The sequence below is a fragment of the Hoplias malabaricus genome, chromosome 5 (genome assembly GCF_029633855.1).
Source record: "Hoplias malabaricus isolate fHopMal1 chromosome 5, fHopMal1.hap1, whole genome shotgun sequence".
Classification (NCBI taxonomy): domain Eukaryota; kingdom Metazoa; phylum Chordata; class Actinopteri; order Characiformes; family Erythrinidae; genus Hoplias; species Hoplias malabaricus.
Window position 1 is genome coordinate 49,578,853 of NC_089804.1, and position 22,319 is coordinate 49,601,171.

A 22,319-nucleotide genomic window follows, 5' to 3' on the forward strand; every position below is an offset into this window, starting at 1 on the left:
CTGCACAGTTTGTGTTGAACAACCTATAGTTTTCATCTGTGGTCACAGAAGTGTCCGTAACTATTGGTGGACTATTCTCCAGCCAAAAGTGGCACTGAGGTGTTTAAAAATTGCTGTTTGTTCCACTCATACCAACTCGACACACACACTACCACACCACCATTACATCATTGCTGCTGCAGCACTCACAATGATAGCCCGCCCAGTAATACCTGCTCTATGGGGGGTCTTGACCCTTGTAGAATGGTGTAAAAGGGGTCTAACAAAATGAACACTGTAGAAACAAGGTAATAATTTTAACGTTTTAACGTATGTCACAGTGCATCATATTCTATATTGGTAGGATACTAAATTTGGGCTGGTGTATTAGCCTAGGGCTAATATAGTAACTTGCGACTGGAGGACTGGGCTGAAAAACTAAAACCACTACTTTTATTTTAGATATTGTTCTTTTGTGGCTCTAGTTGCTCTAATAAATAGAAATAAATATATTTCATTCATTCATTATCTGTAACACTAGGCACATTAACAGCAACAGTATTTAAAAAGTGACAGAACTGAGATACTACGGTGTCATATTGAGATATTTTATTGTTCCTGGAAAAAATTGCATTAATAATGAATTGAATTTTATGAATTAATTAAAAATATCATGTTTGTCTTAGTTGTTCCTTAAATAACCATGTATTCATCAATCTTTCCATCAGTTTTCTTCTGAAATCTGCGTTTGTTAAATGATGCAGTCCTTTCATCAAACGATGCCCTGCAGGTAGTAGAGTTTCAAAGTCCATCTAAATCAAGAAGAAAAACAAAACTGAGTCAAGCATTCCACTTCACTGTCTAAACATAGACCATGATTCACTGCCACTAAAGAATAAGCTTTTACTTACCTGTCAGAGGGAGGCCTCTTTTCCACTCTCTGCTTATAAAAGCCCACGTTGCCTGTTAATGAATATGTTTTCGTTTTAATGGTTTTGATCTTGAATTGGGCCAAACCGCAGATATATTATGCAGCGAGAAAACATTCCAGTAGGTCATCATTGTAATGGAATTGTGTTATCAGCATCTGATGAACATGTTAATCATGGCCATTTAGCATGGATTTACTGATCGCACACTTACAGATTATGTGCTGTAGGCCCTACTTGACCCTCCATTTAAATTCACAGAGGCGTATCCAAACTGGAAAAGGGGGAAAGCTGGCAGCTGATGCAGTTGCCTGGAGCAGTTCGTGTACCCGAAGCTGATAGGAGTCGAGTAATTGCTGCTGCTCGGATTTAAGCAGTCAGTGAGGGCCATTGATAGATTTTCCAGCAGATCCTTTTAAAAGCTCTAAAGCAGTGTGTGAAATGTGGCTGACACGGCATGAAGTATGCTACAAAAGGTTTTTTTTTTTTTTTTTTTGCTGATCTCCATTTAAAATGGCTTTTTATTTTTGAGATCTTTTTTTTCTCAATTTATTTCTAAATGTAATGACACTGCTCTGCTTTCCGATCCAGGTGGTTCCACCCCAACATCACTGGCATAGAGGCAGAGCACCTCCTCCTGACCAGAGGTGTCCACGGCAGTTTCCTAGCCAGACCCAGCAAGAGCAACCCAGGAGACTTCACACTATCTGTCAGGTGTGCCTTATTACCTCAGTGTTCTGTGGTTTATGTTCTTTCTGCACTCACCCAATGCTGCCCTTGAATAAATCCAGGTCAAAGTGCTCCGTCCTCAGGCCAGTTAAGCTGGTAACTGATCACATGAGACAAGTGGTTTGTTCCCCCATTGCAATTGGTCAAGCCGAACTTGATCCATGGCTCTCCAGCAGGGCGCTGAGAACATTTGTCCGGAGGGTTATCGATTTCTTCGAGTGAGCTTTGTGGTTTCTCCAGACACTTGCAGGCCTGGTGAAACATTGCTGTGGTCAGTACTTTCACAGAACTTGCTCTTGGCTCATGCTGCACATCGAGGAATATGGCCATCTTGAGCAATGAGTGTGTATAAACACATACAGAGGGGAAAAAAAGGACAAAACACTATAGCAGACTCAAGACTGCAGCCGTACAGTTTTATTTGATTTATTAATTGACTGGTTTGTTTGTTCATTGATTGATACATTCTGTCATAGAAAACATCATACAAAATATCTCCTTATGTTCCCAAAACGTTCACAGCTGCCAGCAGACATCACAAAACCAGGGGACTTTAAAGAATCCTAGACCCGAATTTTGAAAAACAATTACAATATAAAGTAAGGACTGTAAATAAACACCAAAATGATCCAGAGAAATGTCAGAGTTACTGGAATGTTTATATAAATATTGAATTTATCTTTCTTTATATCAATATTCATGTCTGACTGGAAATAAATACGCCTACTACAAGCCCATGAAGAACTTTAAAGCAAGCAGAAATATATTTAAAAAAACTATTCATGTCTAACAGAGTTACTGTGATCTTTGTAGAACAGTTAGCACTATCTCACCTTTATTCTTCATTCCCTGGAAGCTGGAGTTTGAAGTTGTAGTGTTATCAGTTTTCTCTTTAGGTAATTTAATAAAAGCACTACAGTAAGTGTGAAGAAAAGCAAAGACATGGCTCAGCGTTGGCATTGTAGAGTATTAGGAAAGAGCTAACTCAGTGTTGGTGAACTGGATTAAAGGTCAGATCAGTGCCAGATATAACACCTAGGTTTCTCACTCCGATCTTGGTTAGGTGGGGTTGGAGAACCGTAGAGAGAGGCATTTGGCTGTTCTTCTTATTCAGAATGATAAATAAATTTAATCACGTTACAGTGCTCCAGAGTTCCAATCCTAGCCTGCTGTATAGACGTATAACTCACCATGCTTTTCTAAGTACTGTTGTTCCCTGTTGTTCAAAACAAGAAAAACTCTACTTATTTGGATTTGGTTTTAATAAGTCGTATGAGTATTGACAGATAATTGCTTTAAGGAAAGACTCGGGTCAGATGTGCCAATTTGCCTACAGTCTGAAGATAGATTACGTATTTACACTCCTCGCAGCAGGTAGTGTCGTAGACACACAGCTCCAGGGACCTGGAGGTTGTGGGTTCGATTCCCGCTCCGGGTGACTGTCTGTGAGGAGTTGGTGTGTTCTCCCTGTGTCCGCGTGGGTTTCCTCCGGGTGCTCCGGTTTCCTCTCACAGTCCAAAAACACACGTTGGTAGGTGGATTGACGATGGTGTGTTGCCCTGTGACGCCCAATGATTCCAGGTAGGTTCTGGACCCACCGTGACCCTGAACTGGATAAGCGCTTACAGATAATGAATGAATGAATGTATCACCAAGAAAAGGAAATTAAAACTTTTTTTTTTTTTATGAGAAAACCACATTCTAATCTTTCAGCAGTAGGTAAATTGAGGTTTGACTAGTGGAGGTGGGTCCCTCTTGAGTTCCTCCCAAGGTTTCTTTCTCTAGCTTCTAGGGATTGTTTTTACTGTTGTCTTGCTCGCGTGGGGCTTTCTGATCCACATTATCTGTTCTGATAAGAGTTCTGTAATGCTGCTTTGTGACAACACCAATTGTTAATAGCACTATATAAATAAATTTTGATTGGTTGATTGAAGGGGGATATGTACAGATTTGGCATAACCATTTCTTTAAAGCTAGCACTGTCATTGGCTGATACTGAGTTATAGGCTTAGAATTACTGCTGAGCCCTCTTGAGTTCCTAGACTACGTTTTCTCTTTCACTCTCTCTCTCCAGGAAGTCAGAGTGTGTCTGAGGAAAGAGTTTGAGTTGACAGCTTGTGTATAGCACTGTCTACTTAGTCTGAAGAGTGAGTGGAAAGGAAGAGGCAGGAGAGAGACACAAAGACACAGAGAGAGAGAGAGTAAGAAAGGGTAAGTGACAGAGAAAAGGGAAGAGGGTGAAAGCTGTGTGTTGGAGCTTCTGGTAGGGACCCAGCAGTAATATCCCTTCATAGCTTTAGGCCAAGGAGCCTGAAGAACCCATGACCTACAGACTATGGCTTTGGCGGTGAGGCCTGGCGCTATGTGAAATGTTCTACACAGACTGGCACCATGTGGCACAGCTCCACCACAGCTCTGCCAGACTCTGGCCCAGCCACTTCAATTTATCCACTGCTTTTCTTCAGGGTAGAAGTAAGGCACACTGCCTTGTATAAGCCCATTGAAAAGGTGATGTAATAAACTTTGGTTGTTGGTGAATGGAATATCTAGTCAGGGTATAGTGCCATTCAGGGTACTCCGAGACAGAGTGGCATTGCTGTGTCAGAGGCACTAATGTAATTACATATTCGTCTGGTCAGTAACTGCACAGAATAATGATTAGCATTTCTCATATAGTGATAACATACCAGGACCCCACAGCTCCAATACTTTACCCAGGAAATTATTTTCTAACTGTTGAAATTACTCAGTTGTGGATTTGGAGTTAATCTTCACCACACTGGATCCTCTCCAAGCATTTACGATCTGCTCCAATAATTCCTACCAAATGGCCATTGTTTAGAGGGTCTCATGGGCCAACAGGAACATGAAAATTAGCATAAACTCTTGGACATTACTGTCCACCTTTCATCTCCGGATTTAACGCACAAGTCACTGATTTGCAAATAGGAAAATACAACCCTAAAGTGACCATCTATTTTATTTACTAGCTGTAAATACTTACATATCAGACAGAGTTGAAGCTCAACAAGCATACAGCTGCCCTCTTAAGGTGTTATAGGATAAAGTTTTTAGTTAAATCTTTTATTATATTCTAAGGCCCATTACAGCATTTCAGTTGTTCTATAGTTATTTAATGTTTATTTAATTAATTACCAAAACAGGTCCTTAATCAAACAGTGAAGCTGAATTCTTAATGTACTCAATCTAAAAATATGGCAAAGTTGGATGTGTCTATGAGTAAGGCTTTTGACGTGTGTCTTCAGTCTAAAGGCTGTTAGAGAAAGAAAGTTGGACTATCACAGCTAAACACATTTCAGTCTGAGAGTAAATTCTTTCAAGTGACAGATGAGAAGGTAATTACAAAGGCATTAGGAAAGTCTCGCCTTAAAAGAGAATTATTAGATAAAGGACTCAGTTTTTTTTTTCTTCGTCCAAATGGACACAGCGGGATTCCATCAGGGCATTATCTACTCCTCCATGCCTCTCATTCTATCTTATCTCCTTCCCTCTGTGTTTCCTGGGTGGAGACTGCAGGCCCAGTTTTACTCTATTGTTAACAACACAGGAGCATGTTCAGAGAGGATGTAGCTGGGGCTCGAGGCAGACAAACAGCTTGCAGAAGTGCAGTTTAAATGTGTCATGCATCAGGGCCAGGTGATAGAGCGAGGCCTAGCACAGCAGAGCTGAAGGAAATGACCTTCTGAACCTGTTTTGAATCCACATTGGAAACTGGGAGTTAAATATGTTACCCCTGGTTAATCTTTTCACAGAACCATAAATAAAGACATGTTACTTCTAGTTACATTTTGATGGTGGTTCCCACTTCACCACAGCTTCACAACCTTGTGGAAATAAACATTGCCTCAGTGCCACTTATAGATTTTTTTCTCAGCTGTGAATTACGTAATGTGGGATTGCCTTAGCTCGCAGAACATATTTCGACAGTGTTCTGTCTATTTATGGATTTTTAAAATCGACTTATAGCGAATGCATTGTGCAAACATAAACTCTAAATGTGCACTATTGTGACTAGACCAGAAATGGGGGGGGGGATGGACAAGGGTTTTGTGTGTGTGGGGATGGGTAGGGACGTTTTTATGCACTGAGGAAGGAAATGGTTAAACAGGGACATGTGGAGTGACTCAATAGCATTATTGTGTTCCTCTCCTCTCATTTCTGCCGAGCCTGCCTCTGGCAGTAAAATCAATGATGAACTCATGTTGCTCGAAAGATAAAATTAGTGAGCAGGCGTCCTTGAATCAGAGCACTGAGGCTAGATAGTGCTGTCTGTCCTCTCTCAGACTTAAAGACAAGCCAGAAGTTTAAATAATAAATAATCAACATCTCACCATGTTTTCTAATTTTTATTGACTTAGAAATCTAATCATGTTACTGAAGTAGGCAAATGAAGTGATGGTAAGAAAGCAGTGGTATTCTCTTCTATACTATCTTTACTAAATGTAAACTTAGGCACCAATTACCAAAAATAAAAAAAATGTATAGTTCACTTTAGAAGTTTTGCATCTAAATTATATATTTTACTAACCCTTAACCCTCCTACCTAATCTAACCCAAACTCTAATCTATAATCTTAATTTTAAGATCAAAGGGAAATTCTGCATAAAACAATTCTTGGATTCGAGGTTTAGATGGAAAACTCTCCATTTATAGAACCGTCAGAATTGTTTAGTGGTGGTGAGAGTAGCTCAGCATCCTATGACTTCTGTGCAGCTAAGTGCCCCAATTACATAAAGTTATTATGTAACTGCTTGAGGCAGTTGCTAACCTGCAACCTGACTTTAATCAGTGTTGTAATGCTGGTGAGCACAGAATTAACATTGTAGCGTCGAGGCGTCTAAAAGTCTATAGTGCTGCACAAAATGCCATTCATTAATCGTTGTCAGGATGTATCAATAGAGATTACATAGATGACCACAATATGTAAAATAGCCCTTTAACCTAGCACAGCGTTTTGTGCATCTTGATAAGACAGCATAACAGACGAGATTTCAACTGCAACTTTTACTTAACAAAATCTACTTGGTGAAAACAAGTAATGCCAGTCTTTAATGCTACATTACTGATCCGCAGAACAGCAGTATAATTTTTTAATAAATAAATCCAGATAATGTGAGGTAACCTTTGTTGTGCTGACCTTTTTAACTTTGTAATAATTTATACCTAACCTATTCATATTAACTAACCATGATGAGCCACTTTCCAGCTCTTGATCTTTATTAACTTTAAAGGAGTCATTTCCTCCAATGATTCTTCTTTATTTTATAAAACAACCTTTATAACACATGTAAGGAAATCAAAATAAAAATAATTACTTTCGTAAATATTGTTCACTAATCTTTTTGGTGCTCAAATGTGAGCTGAACATGGCCGGAGTACGGAGAGGTAGATGTGATCAGGTGGGGCTTATTGGCACATGATAACATTAGAGCCTTGCACAGAAACAGCCAGCATTGGCCGCTCATTTGCAGCCATCCCCCCGGCCATTAGGCCTCAGCGTACAGAGCCTTCTATGCCTTGGCTCCAGAACTCCTGCCATAATGCAATTACACCCAGGAGAGAGTGCTGATTTATGAGCCAAGCCCATATAGAGATGGATGGACGAGGCTCACGAGAGATGACGAGGAGACAGATTGGATTTATTCCACTTTCCTAGCGCACAGCCCTCATAATCAATTTGCAACACTGGCTCATTGCTCCCAAACAAGAGGTCACGTATTTTGCTGAAGCAACGTTTCCTTGTACTAGATACGATCAGAGCTCAGCGTGAGCTTGTGGCTTGGTGCCTGAACCCGGCTGATGCTATCTGCACAGGTGTTCTCTTTCACTTTTTCCATACGTTGGCATTTGAAGGCTCATCACATTCTCAGCACTCTGACACTCACAGTTGAATAAAAAGCAGAGCCAGAGGTGATGAATGCTACTCTTTTTTAGCTTTGCCATCACATTAAAATCTGTATTATCAGTTATTTCCTGGACAATAAATGTTGTAAGATGGTTTTCTTGTCATTCTACTCCTATATGCAAGAGCAATAGCGCATCAGATTCTATTTTTAAAAACATGTTCTGTTCATTAACATACCTCATATTTGCATATTAAATGTCAGTACCTTGATTTAAAGTTGATTAACATGCAAACTGTCTAGTGTAAAAACATTTCTCATGCAAAATTTAACTGTACTATAAACATTAAATGTTTCAGGATAATATTCAAAATAAATATTAAAAAAAACAATAAAAAAAAGATGTTTACATTACATTAATTAAAAAGTTTTGAAAAGTGGGGCCTTTGAGGGAATAAGTAACAAACAACAAATGTTCCTGTTAATTCATGTCATGTTGTTGGATATTAGAAATGTGTTTATTGTTAACTGTATATTGTTAATGTATCTTGTGTTATAATGTTAAGTTGATGTTACTTAAATAAATTTGAAAATTGTAAAATTGGATGTGTATTTATTAACATTTTTTGGAGGCGATATGGTACAGGTGGGGCACGGAATTTCCCCTTCGTCTGAGGTGGGGAATAATAGAAAAAGTTTGAGAACCACTGCATTATTGGCATCTGTTTCTCCACACTGTGTTTAAACCTGGGCAAACTGCAGTCTGTCTTTTGTATCTGTACTCTCTCTCCCATCTGTTTTACCACAAATCCACTGTTTTGTTCTTTATTTCATTAGACGGAACGATGAGGTCACCCACATTAAGATCCAAAATTCCGGAGACTACTACGACCTCTACGGAGGTGAGAAGTTTGCCACTCTGGCCGAGCTGGTGCAGTACTACATGGAGCAGCATGACCTCCTGCGTGAGCGGAACGGTGACATCATTGAGCTCAAATACCCTCTCAACTGCAAGGACCCCACCTCTGAGAGGTAGAGCAGTAGCACCAGCATGTCACACACATTCACTGTGGACGTAGGAAACCCTGCCCTCTAGTGCACAAACCATAAAGATGGCTACTGCTTGGACTGGAGCCAGAGCAGACAAAACATTGACCAGTAGCACATACGGTCTGCAACATTTGTTCATTTGGTCTTTTTGGTTCAGCGCCCATCCTTGGCTCAGTCATTTCAAATCACAAGCCATGCTTCTGTGCTTATCCACAAAACAGGACACAGTTGCTACGTTTGTATGTAGTGTTTATATCTAGGCCAGCTGCTTTTACTTTCCTAATTGACTTCGACCATCCTGCCACCATGTTTTAGTTTACTTCTAAACCCAGAGGTGCTTTAGTGTTTTTTGGGTTTTTTTTTTCTGGTTAAAAAATGCTCACAATTTATGATAGCTCTGGTTTTGTGGTTTTTCCTTTAAATGAAAACAACCAGGCTAACCTCCCACACATACCTTCACTTTTCCACATGAACAACCACATAATGTAGGCGAGCTGTCTACAAGCACTTGTCAATTTTCCAACCACAAACGTATAGTCGCAGAAATGTACACTGCGCAGTAAAATGTTCCTCTGCGAGAAAAGGTTTGAGGTCGGTTTTATGAGTGAAAAAATATTTCATTATACAAAAGAGGTGGTGCTCTATTTTTTGTGGTTCAATTATGTCTAATTGTACATTTAAGGCTGTAAGATTTCCTGAAACTTACTTATTCTACTGTGTGCAATTAGTTGCATGAAGATAATTCATATTTAAAAAGATTTTACTGGAAACATCCTTGTGTATATTCAACACTTATACTTTTTTAAAATAAATATTTTTTTTTAGAGTGCAGTGGTCCCCCATTACACAATCTGACAAAGGTGTGAGTGAATGCTTACATGTGCTTCCTCTGAATCTTGTGATGTCAGCCATTTCACGTTTTTAACTGCTGCTAATGCATCTTCATAGGATATAGCTCAGTGTGCTTGGAGGAGAACAAAATGTGCAAATTCTGCTATGCAAGTTACCAAATGGCTGTGGCATCTCTGGGGATCAAATTCATGTTGTTATAAGAATGGGGCCAAGTTTGATACTACTCTAGAACTTCCATTTTAGGCCTTTTTTGAAAACTACCCAACTAAATGTTGAATTAAAAGATTACTTAATAACTAATAGACAGTGATTGCTCCACAGAATTATCTTCATTCCAAAACAACAGATGGTCTCTCGTTTTGTCATTGCATTTTAATCAGTCATTTAGCTTTTTCTACAGCAGCGATATAATACCTTAAATTTCACTTGTTTCTGCAGGTGGTACCATGGGCATCTCTCAGGGAGGGATGCAGAGAAGCTCCTCACAGAGAAAGGCAAGCCTGGTAGCTTTCTGGTGAGAGAGAGTCAGAGCAAACCTGGAGACTTTGTACTATCTGTCCTCACTAATGAGGAGAAACATGAAAATGTGGACCGCAAGACAAAAGTAACCCATGTCATGATACGATACCAGGTACAGAATACAGACTGAAAAAGAGTTGCATTGAATTAACTTTATTTAGATGTGTAAATAGTTTACAAATAAATTAATTAGCAGTAGTTGTTCTGTGGTTACCATCAATACAACACATGCCAAAACAGTACAATAAGAAGCACTACAGAAAGGCAGAGTAAAATGGCATTAAAAAAGAACTCATTGTAGTACAACAAAATTAAGTGCAATACAAAACAGTACAACAACACAGTAAATTACAAAAAAAACTTTATGATAAAATGATGAAAGACAAATTGAAACACACCCTTGAGGGGTCTCCAGTCCTTTACAGGGCCACACACATTCACTTTTGAGCTGCCACTCCATTTACCAAAGTATGTTTTTGGACCGTGGGAGGAAACCAGAGCACCCGGAGGAAACCCACACGGACACAGGGAGAACACTCCTCACAGACAGTCACCCGGAGTGGGCTTTGAACCCCTAACCTCCAGGTCCCTGGAGCTGTGTGACTGCGACACTACCTGCTGCCCTGAACATTTCATACGGATCAAAACTTTGGGGTTAAATAATGGTTTGAGAGGAGATTTTATAATGAAATATCCATTTCTATTCATCAAAGCTGATGAAATCCGATTTACAAAATGTCATAAAGTAAATATTGATTTATGGCTTTTAATGCCTGTGGAAATCCTTTATTTTGGCAACAATATGGCTGCCATTATTTTTTACTAAAATTGTCACATGGTCAATAAGTCACAATTTAAACCTGAAACCCCGCCTATCAGAAATGGATGTTCAGATAAGAAAGAACAAGAGCCAAACAGAAATGAGCATTTAGTTGCACCTATTTTGTTATGGAAGTTCTTTTTATTTCAATATATTTTTTTAATTGATTCACTTAGATTTGTCTTTGCAGGATGGCAAGTATGATGTCGGCGGAGGGGAGAAGTTTGACACACTGGCAGATTTGGTGGAGCACTACAAAAAAAACCCAATGGTAGAAAAAAGTGGCATTGTAGTGCACCTTAAACAGGTTAGTCATCGTGATCAAGCTGCCAGTTACACAAGTGTTTCTCTGTCTTTCTAGATGGAGATCATTGTGTCCTTTATTTGGCTCAAAATTTCCAAGCAGCTGCTTTCTCCTGTTTGTACTGCAACATCTTAGGCTCTTTCCCAGAGTCGCTCTTCTCATCGTGAGTGATGTGTTTTCTCTCTTTTATAATTGACAGCCATTCAATGCCACCCGGATAAATGCAGCCAACATTGAGAACAGGGTGAGAGAATTAAACAAAGTGGCAGACAACTCAGAGAAACCCAAGCAAGGCTTCTGGGAGGAATTTGAGGTATAGCCATAGATTACCTATTCATTTTCTGTGGATTCTTTTCACCATGAAATACTGTAGAACATACCATACACAATCATTTTCTTTCTGTTGGGCCATGGTATTTTATTTGAGCTTATACTGTATATGCGTCTGGAAAGATTTGTATGTTACTGCAGTATGTCAATCATCGCTGTTGCTAAGTGAAGGTTGAACAAATGACCTTCTATCAAGTGTTTGTTCAAAATATCAGTGCTCGTCCCCCAGGGGGCGCTGGTTGGATACAAAACCATGGCTCAGCCATTTTATCTTATTATTTCTGAGTGCAGCTTACCTTAGCAGAGTCCCATCACAATGCTGGTAGTTCATTATTCATCTTTAAAAGCTTTCTCTTCCCCCATGTTGTTGTAGGTGCTACAGCAGCAGGAATGTAAACTCCTTTACCCCAGGAAAGAAGGTCAGAGACCAGAAAACAAGAGCAAAAACAGATATAAAAATATTCTGCCCTGTGAGTAAACAAACATACAAACATTTTTTTATTAAAATCTTCTATATTATTAACCTAATGTGATGTAGATCTACAGATCATCTGTGGTTTGGTTTGGTTTGAGTCATCCTTCTGTGTGTTATAGTTGACACCACTCGTGTGGAGATCAAAGAAGCTGATCCTGACGTGCCTGGTTCTGATTACATCAATGCCAACTATATCAGAGTAAGTCTGCTTCAGCACTTCTAAATAGATACAGAGCCCTCAAAAGCTATTTGAACATATGTGACAGTGCTAGGAAACTAACATCAAAGCAAGGTTGTTGTTTGAAGCAGACCATACCAACGCTGTCATTTTCTTTTGGCAAATGACTTTGAGAACATTAGTGTTTGAGTGTGTTTTCTCCTTGCGAAGAGACTTCCTTCAGGTTGATGTTGTGGTTAGAGTCTTTTTCTTTGAAATAAATAAAGTATAAAGAAACTAAAAATAGTTTTGGAGGTTTTGGTTAAAAAAAACAAAGTACAAAGTCAGTTATATGATTATATCTTTTAAACTGTAACTCTGCTTTTTACGTTTTGTTTTTAGCATATCAAGATTAGATGCATAACAGTGACATCAAATGCAAATAGTCTTTTTGTACTTGACACATTGACACAAGAGTGTTATAGATTGAACATTTATAATGAGCACTTCAGGCCGATCTTTTTTTGCTGATTTTATCATTCATTGCACAGTCTCAGCTTATATCAGTTAAATGTCTAAGAGTTTCATTAAACTTCATTTTTCCTCTGAGTTGCTTGTCAGGTGCTTGTTTCTCCAGCTGTAAACAATCTGCTCTTCCTTAGAGTACACATGAAGAGGGTCGTCATGTGGATGAAGGCAAAGTGTTCATTGCTACTCAGGGCTGCCTCCAGAACACAGTGATAGACTTCTGGAAAATGGTCTACCAGGAAAACACTCATGTTATCGTCATGACGACCAAGGAGATGGAGCGAGGCCGGGTGAGGGCTGGCCCTGGAGGCCACTGTGCTTTATTTTCAGCTGCAGTACAGAAAGCATTCACATCATGAGTTCAGAACACAATCAGGCTTTATTCTCCTCATGGGAGGCCTACAGATATTGCACATTACAACAGCGTTCTTCAATCCCAAGAGCTTGGCACTGCATATTTTAGTGTTTTGCCTGTTGTAAAACAACTGCTTCGACTCATCAACTAAATAGCAGGCCCTTTGTGTGATGGTGTAGAGAATGTTATATTGTATTATGTAGCAGTGTATTATTTGTACATTATGTTTTATTTTTAATGTGTTTCTATATTAAAGCTACATCAGCAGCCTTTTCTAATTTATCCTAAACTGAACTTCCGGGTCTGTGCCTATCCACAGAATAAGTGTGTTCGCTACTGGCCAGACATCGGTACAACAAGGGAGTTCGGAAAAGTGTGCGTGAAGAACATAGAGGAGCACACGGCTCAGGACTACATTCTTAGAGAGCTGGAGGTTACTCGTACAGACAGGGTAAGAGCAATGAATACTTTCGTTTTTCAAGAAAAGTTTCTTACAAACCATCACATCATTTAAGATGAAAAATGTATATTTTTTTATACTGAATTTGCAGTAAAAAAAATCCAAAATATGAGTGTGAAGAGGAATATTTAAAATGACTGCTCCCATTTGAGGAACCCACTCTATGAAGAAGCATGTAGATTTTTCAAAGCAGTTTGATTTTTCATCTCCTGTGCTGCCATTTGTGGAAAATAATAAATAAAGAGCAACTTTCATTTCTTGATGGAAAAATGACAGAATACTCCCTTAAATTATGGTCGCAATGTTGACTAGAAAAAATGAAATTGAAAATGAAATCAGCATTACTGTACTGATCGTCTAAAAAATAGTGACATAATTCAGTGAGTGAGTGGTGTTCTGTCTCATTGTAGAAAGATCATATCAGGTATATCTGGCACTACCAGTACCTGAGCTGGCCTGACCACGGTGTGCCCAATGAACCAGGAGGAGTTCTCAACTTCCTGGAGCAGGTCAACAGAACACAGAGTGCCATTCCAGACACTGGACCTGTCGTGGTCCACTGCAGGTAATCCACAGCTCAGCTACGTTTAGCATATTACTTCTATTGGACCAGTATTTTGCATGTTTAAAATCATGAACTTTTAATATTAAAAAAAATAATAATTTTGAGGTTTCTACTGGTTAATTTATTATGTCGTTGCCAGATGGTAAATTATTTGAAATTCAAGTTATTTTTTTCCTTGTAGTAACAATGGACTCTTATGTATTATGTCTGTACACAAATATATACCAATATATATATTTAAAGTTGGCATAATGCCTCATATTCTTTTGCAATGCAAATAATGGTACTGAACTGTAATGTGTCTAGTGACACCAATATTGACCCGAGATCCTAGCCTGTTATTGGCCTGGTTCTGATATCTCAGCTTAATTACGTTACACACAATAAGCTGGCAAATGTCCAGCCCACTCCCTTCAGTAATGCAATAACACCCATACACTCTCGCTACTTCACTAGCTCTGCATACGGGTCATCAGTTAGGCCCCATTCCAATGTCTGCTTTGCTCAGTTAAACCCACGACACCTTGGAAGGCTCAACAGTGAAGTCTGTGGGGCAGCTGTGGCATTAAGGTGGGTTTGGGAATGGAAGTTTGCCAGTCCAAATCCCAGGAAAAATAGGGGTGGGGGAAGTGAAAGAAACAGTGCCTTCTCCTCTCTCAGTATCCACTGCTAAACTGCCCTTAAGCAAGACACCTAAAACCAAGCCCTTCACCCCCAGCTATGGCTAGCATCCTGCTGCTCTGGGATTGTGTGTTTATTTCCCCCTAATATTTGCGCTAAATATCGCCCACTAATGAGTGTGTTCACTATCAAAGATGGGTTAAATGCAGAGACTTGATTTCTCCAAGGTATTAATAAAATCCCACATTACCTTCCTCCTCTTATTCTTCTATACACATTAGACCTTTCAGCTGTTTTTGAAAATTCTTTTGACACATGGTCTCACCTCAGTCACTAAATCTGTATATAACTTCTTCCTTCAAATGAACCAATCATTTTGTTGTCTGAGTACAACACTATATCCCGCCTCAGGCTTGTTACCACCATGCACTATGAAACCTGCATCCATTGCCAACCTCCAGTCTTGCCCTTCAACATGTTGATCATTATTAACACCCTCCGCTTTTTTCCATTACACTGCCCCTTCTGCACAAACCTAATTTCCCCTTCTACTGATACCAGGGCTATCATCTAAGTCCTTCTAATCAAATAAACCTGGTGAAGAACTAAGCACTGATTATGACTAAGCATGCTGACAAAATGTATTATGTTTAATACTCTATATATGTTTATAATGTGTTATTTTCTTGTGATTTAAAGAACAATGACCCAGTTTAATGAATTGCATTGATATCTCTGGGTTTTTTTTTTACAGTGCTGGGATAGGAAGAACAGGCACAATAATTGTTATCGACATCCTTATTGACATCATAAACAGACAAGGTATGTTTGTCATAGTATTGGTTTCCAAAGTGGGGCGGCCTCCTAGGGGTGGCACAGAGCTATTGCAGGAGGGATACCGCAAAGCAAATGTATGAGATAAATAATGCATGTCAATTCAACTGTCACATTATTTTTTTGTTTTGTTCATTAAGAAGTTGCGGTTCTGTGTGAATAGCGATATTTTTTTAAAAAGAAGTTATATTTATGAAGTGCATAACTGTTCTTCTCTCTCTAGGGCTGGACTGTGATATTGACATCCCAAAGACCATTCAGAGAGTGCGTCAGCAGCGGTCAGGCATGGTTCAAACTGAGGCTCAGTATAAGTTCATCTACATGGCCGTGCAACAGTATATCGATACTGCACAGAAGAGACTGGAGGAGGAGCAGGTATACACTCAAGCAGGGTTTAACTTACAATCACAAACACACAGGGTATTACAAAGGACAAGGGATTTCATGACTAAAAATAGTGCCCACCTGATGAGATTGTACTTCACTTGGTTTTATGGGATCTCCCCATTATCCATTGTTACTCTAATGCAACGTCACTGCCTGGGTGTACATCCAGAGTAGTCTGTTATAGGGGCAAGCAATGTGACAAAAATGATTAACCTGAATAATATACTGTAATATTTTTGTATGTATGATACTCTGTTTTCTAATATGTGATAAATTTCAAAGTATGTGTGTGGTATGTTTGCAAAGCCACATTTTTAAAATGTTATGATTATTTAAGGGCGGCACGGTGGCGTAGCAGGTAGCGTCGCAGTCACACAGCTCCAGGGACCTGGAGGTTGTGGGTTAGATTCCCACTCCAGGTGACTGTCTGTGAGGAGTTTGGTGTGTTCTCCCTGTGTCCGCGTGGGTTTCCTCCGGGTGCTCCGGTTTACTCTCACAGTCCAAAAACACATGTTGGTAGGTGGATTGGCGACTCGAAAGTGTCTGTAGGTGTGTGTGTGTGTGTGTGTGTGTGTGTGTGTGTGTGTGTTTTGCCCTGTGAAGGACTGGCGCCCCCTCCAGGGTGTATTCCCGCCTTGCGCCCAATGATTTCAGGTAGGCTCTGGACCCACCGCGACCCTGAACTGGATAAGCGGTTGCAGATAATGAATGAATGAATGAATGAATGAATGATTATTTAATCCAACATTTCATTACCAATATAACTTCATTAAAATAAACATTTATATGAACTCCTTGCACACTTAGGGCAGAATTTGGACAGCTAATGTTCTGTGCAAAATTGAAAGATCACCTTTACACTTATTTACTTTCATATCAAAACAGCTTTTAAGTGTTAGTTGTTAATTGTTCATTGTCAGAAAAATGTTTCTAAACCGATAATAAACAGGAGCATGAGCCTAAGTATAAAAGAAAAATCTGTACGCCACTGAAATCGGACCATAACACTAATATGTTTTACCTGGAACCTTTTCTGAAATGCTCTCTGTGAAGTAGTGTTATGATATTATACTTTTATATAATTTTTGCTTATTTGAAGTTGCAAGATCATTTTTGATAGGGCAGTTGCTGCTTATACGATAAAGATTTATTAAGTTGTTTATAACTGTTTACAGAGGAATAAGACAAAGGAAAGAGAGTACTCCAATATCAAGTACCCTCAGATGACGAACGCCAGAGCCAACCCCAACATGAGCTCCTCACGCTCTTCATCTGTGTGAGTAGCGCTCAGTTTCCTCTCCTCATGCACAGCCCACACAAAAAAGCTTCACTGCTGTCTGAAAACGTTTAATTTATGCACATGATTTATGGGAAATAATTGCCTTGGTACATCTGAGTCGTCGTCCCCTGCTGAATTGCGTAAGTTGTCCTAGTCAGAAGGACTCGGGCAAAATGTGTGAGTCAACTGAGCCATGGGAGTCATTTTCCATAAACTGTTTTGAGGACAGTGTGCTAATTAAGGTTTTTAGAGTATGTAAACTGTCCCTGTAGCTTACATATACGCTTGATATGCTTGTCTACATTTGCTGTTTGAACCCATGACGTAAAGGGATGTAACAGACGCTTCCTACACTTCGTTGTGAAACATGAGAGAAGCAATAACATATTGTAAACTGCACCGTATCTGTTAGTTTAGTGTGGAGATGTGTTTGGAGTTGTGTAAACCATTCCGTCCTGTTTCTCCAGGATGAACGACGACTCTTCCGGGGTGTATGAGAATTTAAACATCAAAAACCCAAAGAGCTCCGCCTGCACTAACACCAGGAGATAGACCACGTGGCCTTCTGCCTCACACTGCCTCTGTGTGAGTAGGCATCTGTTTACACACATATTGCATGCTGTGTTGCAGTTAGCAGCACCCACACACACAGGTGGTATCAAGGGTGTGAAAATTAGAAAACTGCAAACGAAATTCAAAGATAGAGTGAGAGGATGTAGAGCCGACTATGCCTTTGTGTCAGTCTTCAAAGCCTATCTGTGATACAAAGCATTAGTATCGACTTACTCAGCAATAGCTGGATGACCCTGAAAAGCTCAGGTCCACTGAGAAGAGAATCAATTATGTAGAGCAGGAGAGCTCGTCCTTGAGCGTACACAAATCAGCAAACTGTATTTTAGAGTTCTAAATAGTTGGATTAATTGTTTTACTTGAAAAACATTACTGATATCCTTTTCAACATTTCTATGTGATTATAGAGCTACAAACCTGCATCATATATTTATGGACTAATCAGTGTTCGGTTCTCCTTGAGAATGCTCAGAACATGGAAGAGAACATATGCATCACTTTCCTAAGACCAGATACTTCAGAGATGTAGAAATATATCTGCAGGTTATTTTTCTTGGAAGAACACAAGATGAGAAACTGAAACCATGGAATCCGTAATGAAGACTCAGGGGAGCGCACTAAAAAATGAAATTTCTGTTAAATATAATTTTCTGGGGTTTTTCTGTCGATTAATAAAATATGAATTATTTTTACTTAAAGGCCATTTTGACTAAAAAAATAAAAATAAATTAATGAAATGTGGGCCCTGTGTTTTACACAGTGGGAGCACAATTACAGACTGCAATCCATCTGTTGTGCACAATTTATCAACCCCCATTCAACATGCTGTGGTAGATAATTCTCAATACATCAGTGACACAGACTTGATTGTTGCTTTTTTTGTGTTTTCCCAGACTACATCAACAGCTAGGTAACAATTAGAAGAGTGAAATATGGCTATATTTTATAATATAATTATCAATTATATCACAGTATATCATAATACACATGGGTATTGTCCATAGTTAGAAGAGCGCTGATGAACTGCCTGTTTTATTTCAGTTTTTGAATGTATTTGGTCCTGAAAATTGACCAAAGGTTGGTTTTCCCAAGCAGCTTTACATAATTAGTATCAAAACAGATAATTTGAATGAAAATCCAGGTAGGAGTTTTACCCTACATTCAAAGCTTTAAAATCATTGTGATGCTTTACCGACCTTTAATAATAAGAAAAGAGCCTCTGTTGTAGTTACTCCAGGCTCAGCACTACAGAAACTGCTCTGTGTAACTTTTGGTGGAGGGTAGGGAAAGACCTCTCTCTGTTTTAGGACAGAGCTGTGAAAGTGATTTAGACTCTGCAATCCTAGGGGGAGCTCAGGAGCCAAAATAAGTCTTACCTAGTGTATATTTAACTGTTTACAAGTTGTGTTAACTTTCTTTTCTCATTGCAGCAGAGGAGTTGTGTGGAAGCGTTTGGCTGTGGGTTGTTTCTGGACTTCGGCACTGAGTGGACACCTTTTGTGTTGGCCCTCGCCCTGGATCGGCCCTGAATGGGCCACAGCTCATCCACTCCTTCCTCGATGACTGACTGACTGACGGACCGATTGATTGACTGACTGCTCTGTGGGTGTCTGACTCACAGTCTAAGTGCCTGATGTGCAGCGAAAAAACAGCCAGAGCACACCTGAACACGGTGCTTCTTCCTCCAGTCTGATGATAAGCCTGCACAGTACACCACTCAGCTACACACTCACTTCTACAAGATGTCTGTTGAACTGGACTTTTATACGCTTTGGCGATGCAAGCTTCAGCAGGGGCAATGTTTCCTTCTGTCCATTCTCCATGCCTGCTGTTCAATGGATGTGATCTACTGTAACCAAAGACCTTTTTTTGATATATATCTCTCACTGTATCTCTCTAGCGGCTCTGCTGAGTGATGGACATGGCACACTGAAGCAATCCGGATCTCAACAGAGGATCTCAGCACATACAAGTTTAACACCTATGACAGGCCTCAAGGATTGCCCCCTTTTGGGAGCATATGTCAGGTTAGATAACTTGTTCCTGGTGGTGTTTGTGGCTAACAGTGCTAAACGGGTAATTTTGAATGGAAAACGTCTTGTAGCTTGTGTGACAGGTGCAATAAATATTAGCGTGCAGCAAGATTAATTTGTGCCAATAAGCAGCCAGTATTTTGTGCTTTTGTGCAGAAATGTCTGCTTCATTGCTGCTTTACAAGAAAGCTTCACCCCTGACTGAATTGAGACGTATGGGGGTCGCATGCTACGTTTCTTGACAGGCTCGCCGACCAATCAGCCTGGGCTCCTCCCACTAGAACTAGGCTTCTATTCCCCTTCTCGTTCTTGAACCACGGTGGGCAAGCCTTCAAATCTAGAGGTGTTTTTTTTATTCGGTGGTTTTAGTCGTTTTCTATGTTTTATCTTATGATTCCTTCCGTTTTTTTCTGTCCTGTGATATTTGTGAATGTGGTTTTATGCTGTACAGCATACATGCAGGTTTCTGGTGAGCTGATGTCGAATTTCATGTTGACCAGAGTTGACAGGATTTTTATGCTATTCCACAGTTTCCTCCTTTTTGGTTGATATTCAGGGTGTACAGGAATTATTAATAGATATTCAGGGATGATGCTGTACAACTGCAGGTCGAGATTTATTCAATCGTAGGACGGTAAACGAAAGCCGTGATGTTACTAAACGTGTTCAGTCACACTGACCTGGGTCACTGACGTGAACAGTCTTCACAGCAGACTTAAGCTACACAGCAGCAGGCCAGATGGCCCTAGCCCAAGATTAAAAGAATAGATTTGTCTAGAGGGGGGGGGGATAAAAAGTAATTTGAAAGACGCTGATAATCCAGACACGATGATTGCAAGACACTAGCGTCACTGGTGATGTCATGAAACAAGCTGAATGCTGTGAGGGAGGATTGCTGCACTTGTGTGGTGGTTTCTCCAAACTTAAAATACCACAGAACACGATGGGTCTGTTTAATCACTGTCTATGACCCTTGTGTGTGGTTTTATTCAGGGCTACATGAGGAGCCAGTGATGTCACGAGTGGAAGGACTACAGATGTGTGCTTCATTTAAGTTCAGTTCCACCTTGGTTTGATTCCTCACTTTTAGATCATAATCTGACAGATGTTAAAACACTGATCCCCCCCCCCCGCGCACAGACAATTAAGCAGCAGTCCAGTGGTTTTTGAGTATTTAGAGCACTATCGTTAACCTGCAGATTTGCTGTGACCTTTGGATGACTTTTGTAGTAAAAAACAAAAAGATGTAACCGAGCATGGGACTTTTAGAGGTGGAAAATGAAGTGTCTTGTGCTACTAATAACCAAACACTGCAGTTGATGCAAGAGATTGTGTCACAAACCTCGAGCTTATTTCCACATCATATACCACAGAAATGAAATAGATTAAGAAGAGTTGTATTTATTAAATCTTAATACTTTTAGGACGCAAGGTTATTTCTCGTTTCTTTTTAATTTGCCGCTGTGAAAAATGTCTGAAGGTCAATCTTTGGCGATTTGCAGAGATACTGACGTTTTAATACTTGAAATTCTGTATGAACTGCTGATTCCTAGCTGCAGGCTAGTGTCAGAATGTCTTTTAGCTGTTGAAGAGTACATGAGTTTGTTATTGTCTTTTAGGTGTTTTGCCATCGGTGTTGAATTTTACACGATGTGTTTAATTTCTCAGTTATTGATTTATTTTAAAATTGTATATTTCATAATGTATGATGAAACATTGACATATTCACTGATGGCTTTTGTATTTTGTTTTAGAGTTCCTTGGCAATTCATCACTTACTATTGTTATTATTATTAAGTTGATTTATCATCAAAAATTGTTATTCTACTTTTTTAATTGACTTGAATATTCTGTTTAGTTTTTTGTTTTGTTTTTTTAAATCCCTCTTTCTGGTGGATGAACTATGCCTGATCTTAGTAGTGGTGTGATGACTCCTCGTGTGAACACCGTATTCCCTCTTGCACTGGCTCAGCCTAAAAAAGCCTTCTGTCCTGGCAAACACAGCTGATGCGATGACCGTCTACGATGATGATAATAATAAAATTTTGAGAGAATAAAGAGAAATGGTATTTCAAAATATGTCTGAGATTTGTGAAGCATTTTGTATGGAGTTGTAATTATACAGTACACACTCATAGGTTCATACATTTCCACGCTTGCCATTTCTGCCTGCTTTGTAGCTTCACCAGTTTATGCATTTGTTCTCTTTCCAGTGGAACATTGTTCAAAGAAATATTAGATTTACAAAACAATGCAAACTGCATATTCATCTGTGCAGGTAAGCAATCTAGTTAACATTTATAAATGTGTTCATGTGTCTGTTATTAATCTATTTTATAGTATCAGACATACACAACTCTTGAAAGTCAAGCCGGCCGTAGTTGTGCTGTCCTTTTTTATTTCAACATGGCGGTCTTTGTGGAAAAGTCATTTATTTTCATTGCAGGGGGTTCTCACCCTCACAAGCAGCTAAACAAAGAGTCACAGTATTTCACACGGCAAAAACAAAAGGTAGGAGCAAAAATTTCAGAGAGCAGACATGGGAGATTTTAGACTGTCACGTTTATAATTGGGCTGAGAAATTTGATGGAGCCAGAAAATGTTGTTTCAGCGCATCAACTCATTTGCATATCGTTGCTGTCCAGTTACAACCTTGTATCCCCATTTTTGTGGATATTT

The 22,319-nt window shown here is 39.5% G+C and overlaps 1 protein-coding gene across 4 annotated transcripts in view; it reads left to right on the forward strand.

Annotated features, from left to right (window-relative positions):
* Nucleotides 1-21,780, forward strand: part of ptpn11b (protein tyrosine phosphatase non-receptor type 11b) — a 34,022-nt gene extending 12,242 nt beyond the window's left edge. Inside the window, exons 1-16 of one of the 4 annotated variants that reach the window (XM_066671641.1) lie at nt 1,541-1,622; nt 3,712-3,848; nt 8,339-8,533; nt 9,842-10,034; nt 10,933-11,049; nt 11,246-11,359; nt 11,750-11,846; nt 11,971-12,050; nt 12,671-12,826; nt 13,211-13,342; nt 13,762-13,916; nt 15,292-15,359; nt 15,595-15,746; nt 16,934-17,034; nt 17,505-17,622; nt 19,038-21,779. In XM_066671641.1, the coding sequence (XP_066527738.1) occupies nt 8,445-8,533; nt 9,842-10,034; nt 10,933-11,049; nt 11,246-11,359; nt 11,750-11,846; nt 11,971-12,050; nt 12,671-12,826; nt 13,211-13,342; nt 13,762-13,916; nt 15,292-15,359; nt 15,595-15,746; nt 16,934-17,034; nt 17,505-17,589 (1,539 nt within the window). In that variant the 5' untranslated portion in view covers nt 1,541-1,622; nt 3,712-3,848; nt 8,339-8,444 and the 3' untranslated portion in view covers nt 17,590-17,622; nt 19,038-21,779. Of the gene's footprint in view, nt 1-1,499; nt 1,623-3,711; nt 3,849-8,338; nt 8,534-9,841; nt 10,035-10,932; nt 11,050-11,245; nt 11,360-11,749; nt 11,847-11,970; nt 12,051-12,670; nt 12,827-13,210; nt 13,343-13,761; nt 13,917-15,291; nt 15,360-15,594; nt 15,747-16,933; nt 17,035-17,504; nt 17,623-18,014; nt 18,115-19,037 lie in introns of those variants that run through there. The other 3 variants (XM_066671638.1, XM_066671639.1, XM_066671640.1) reach the window with 3 other exon arrangements.
* Nucleotides 21,781-22,319: the final 539 nt, after the last annotated feature.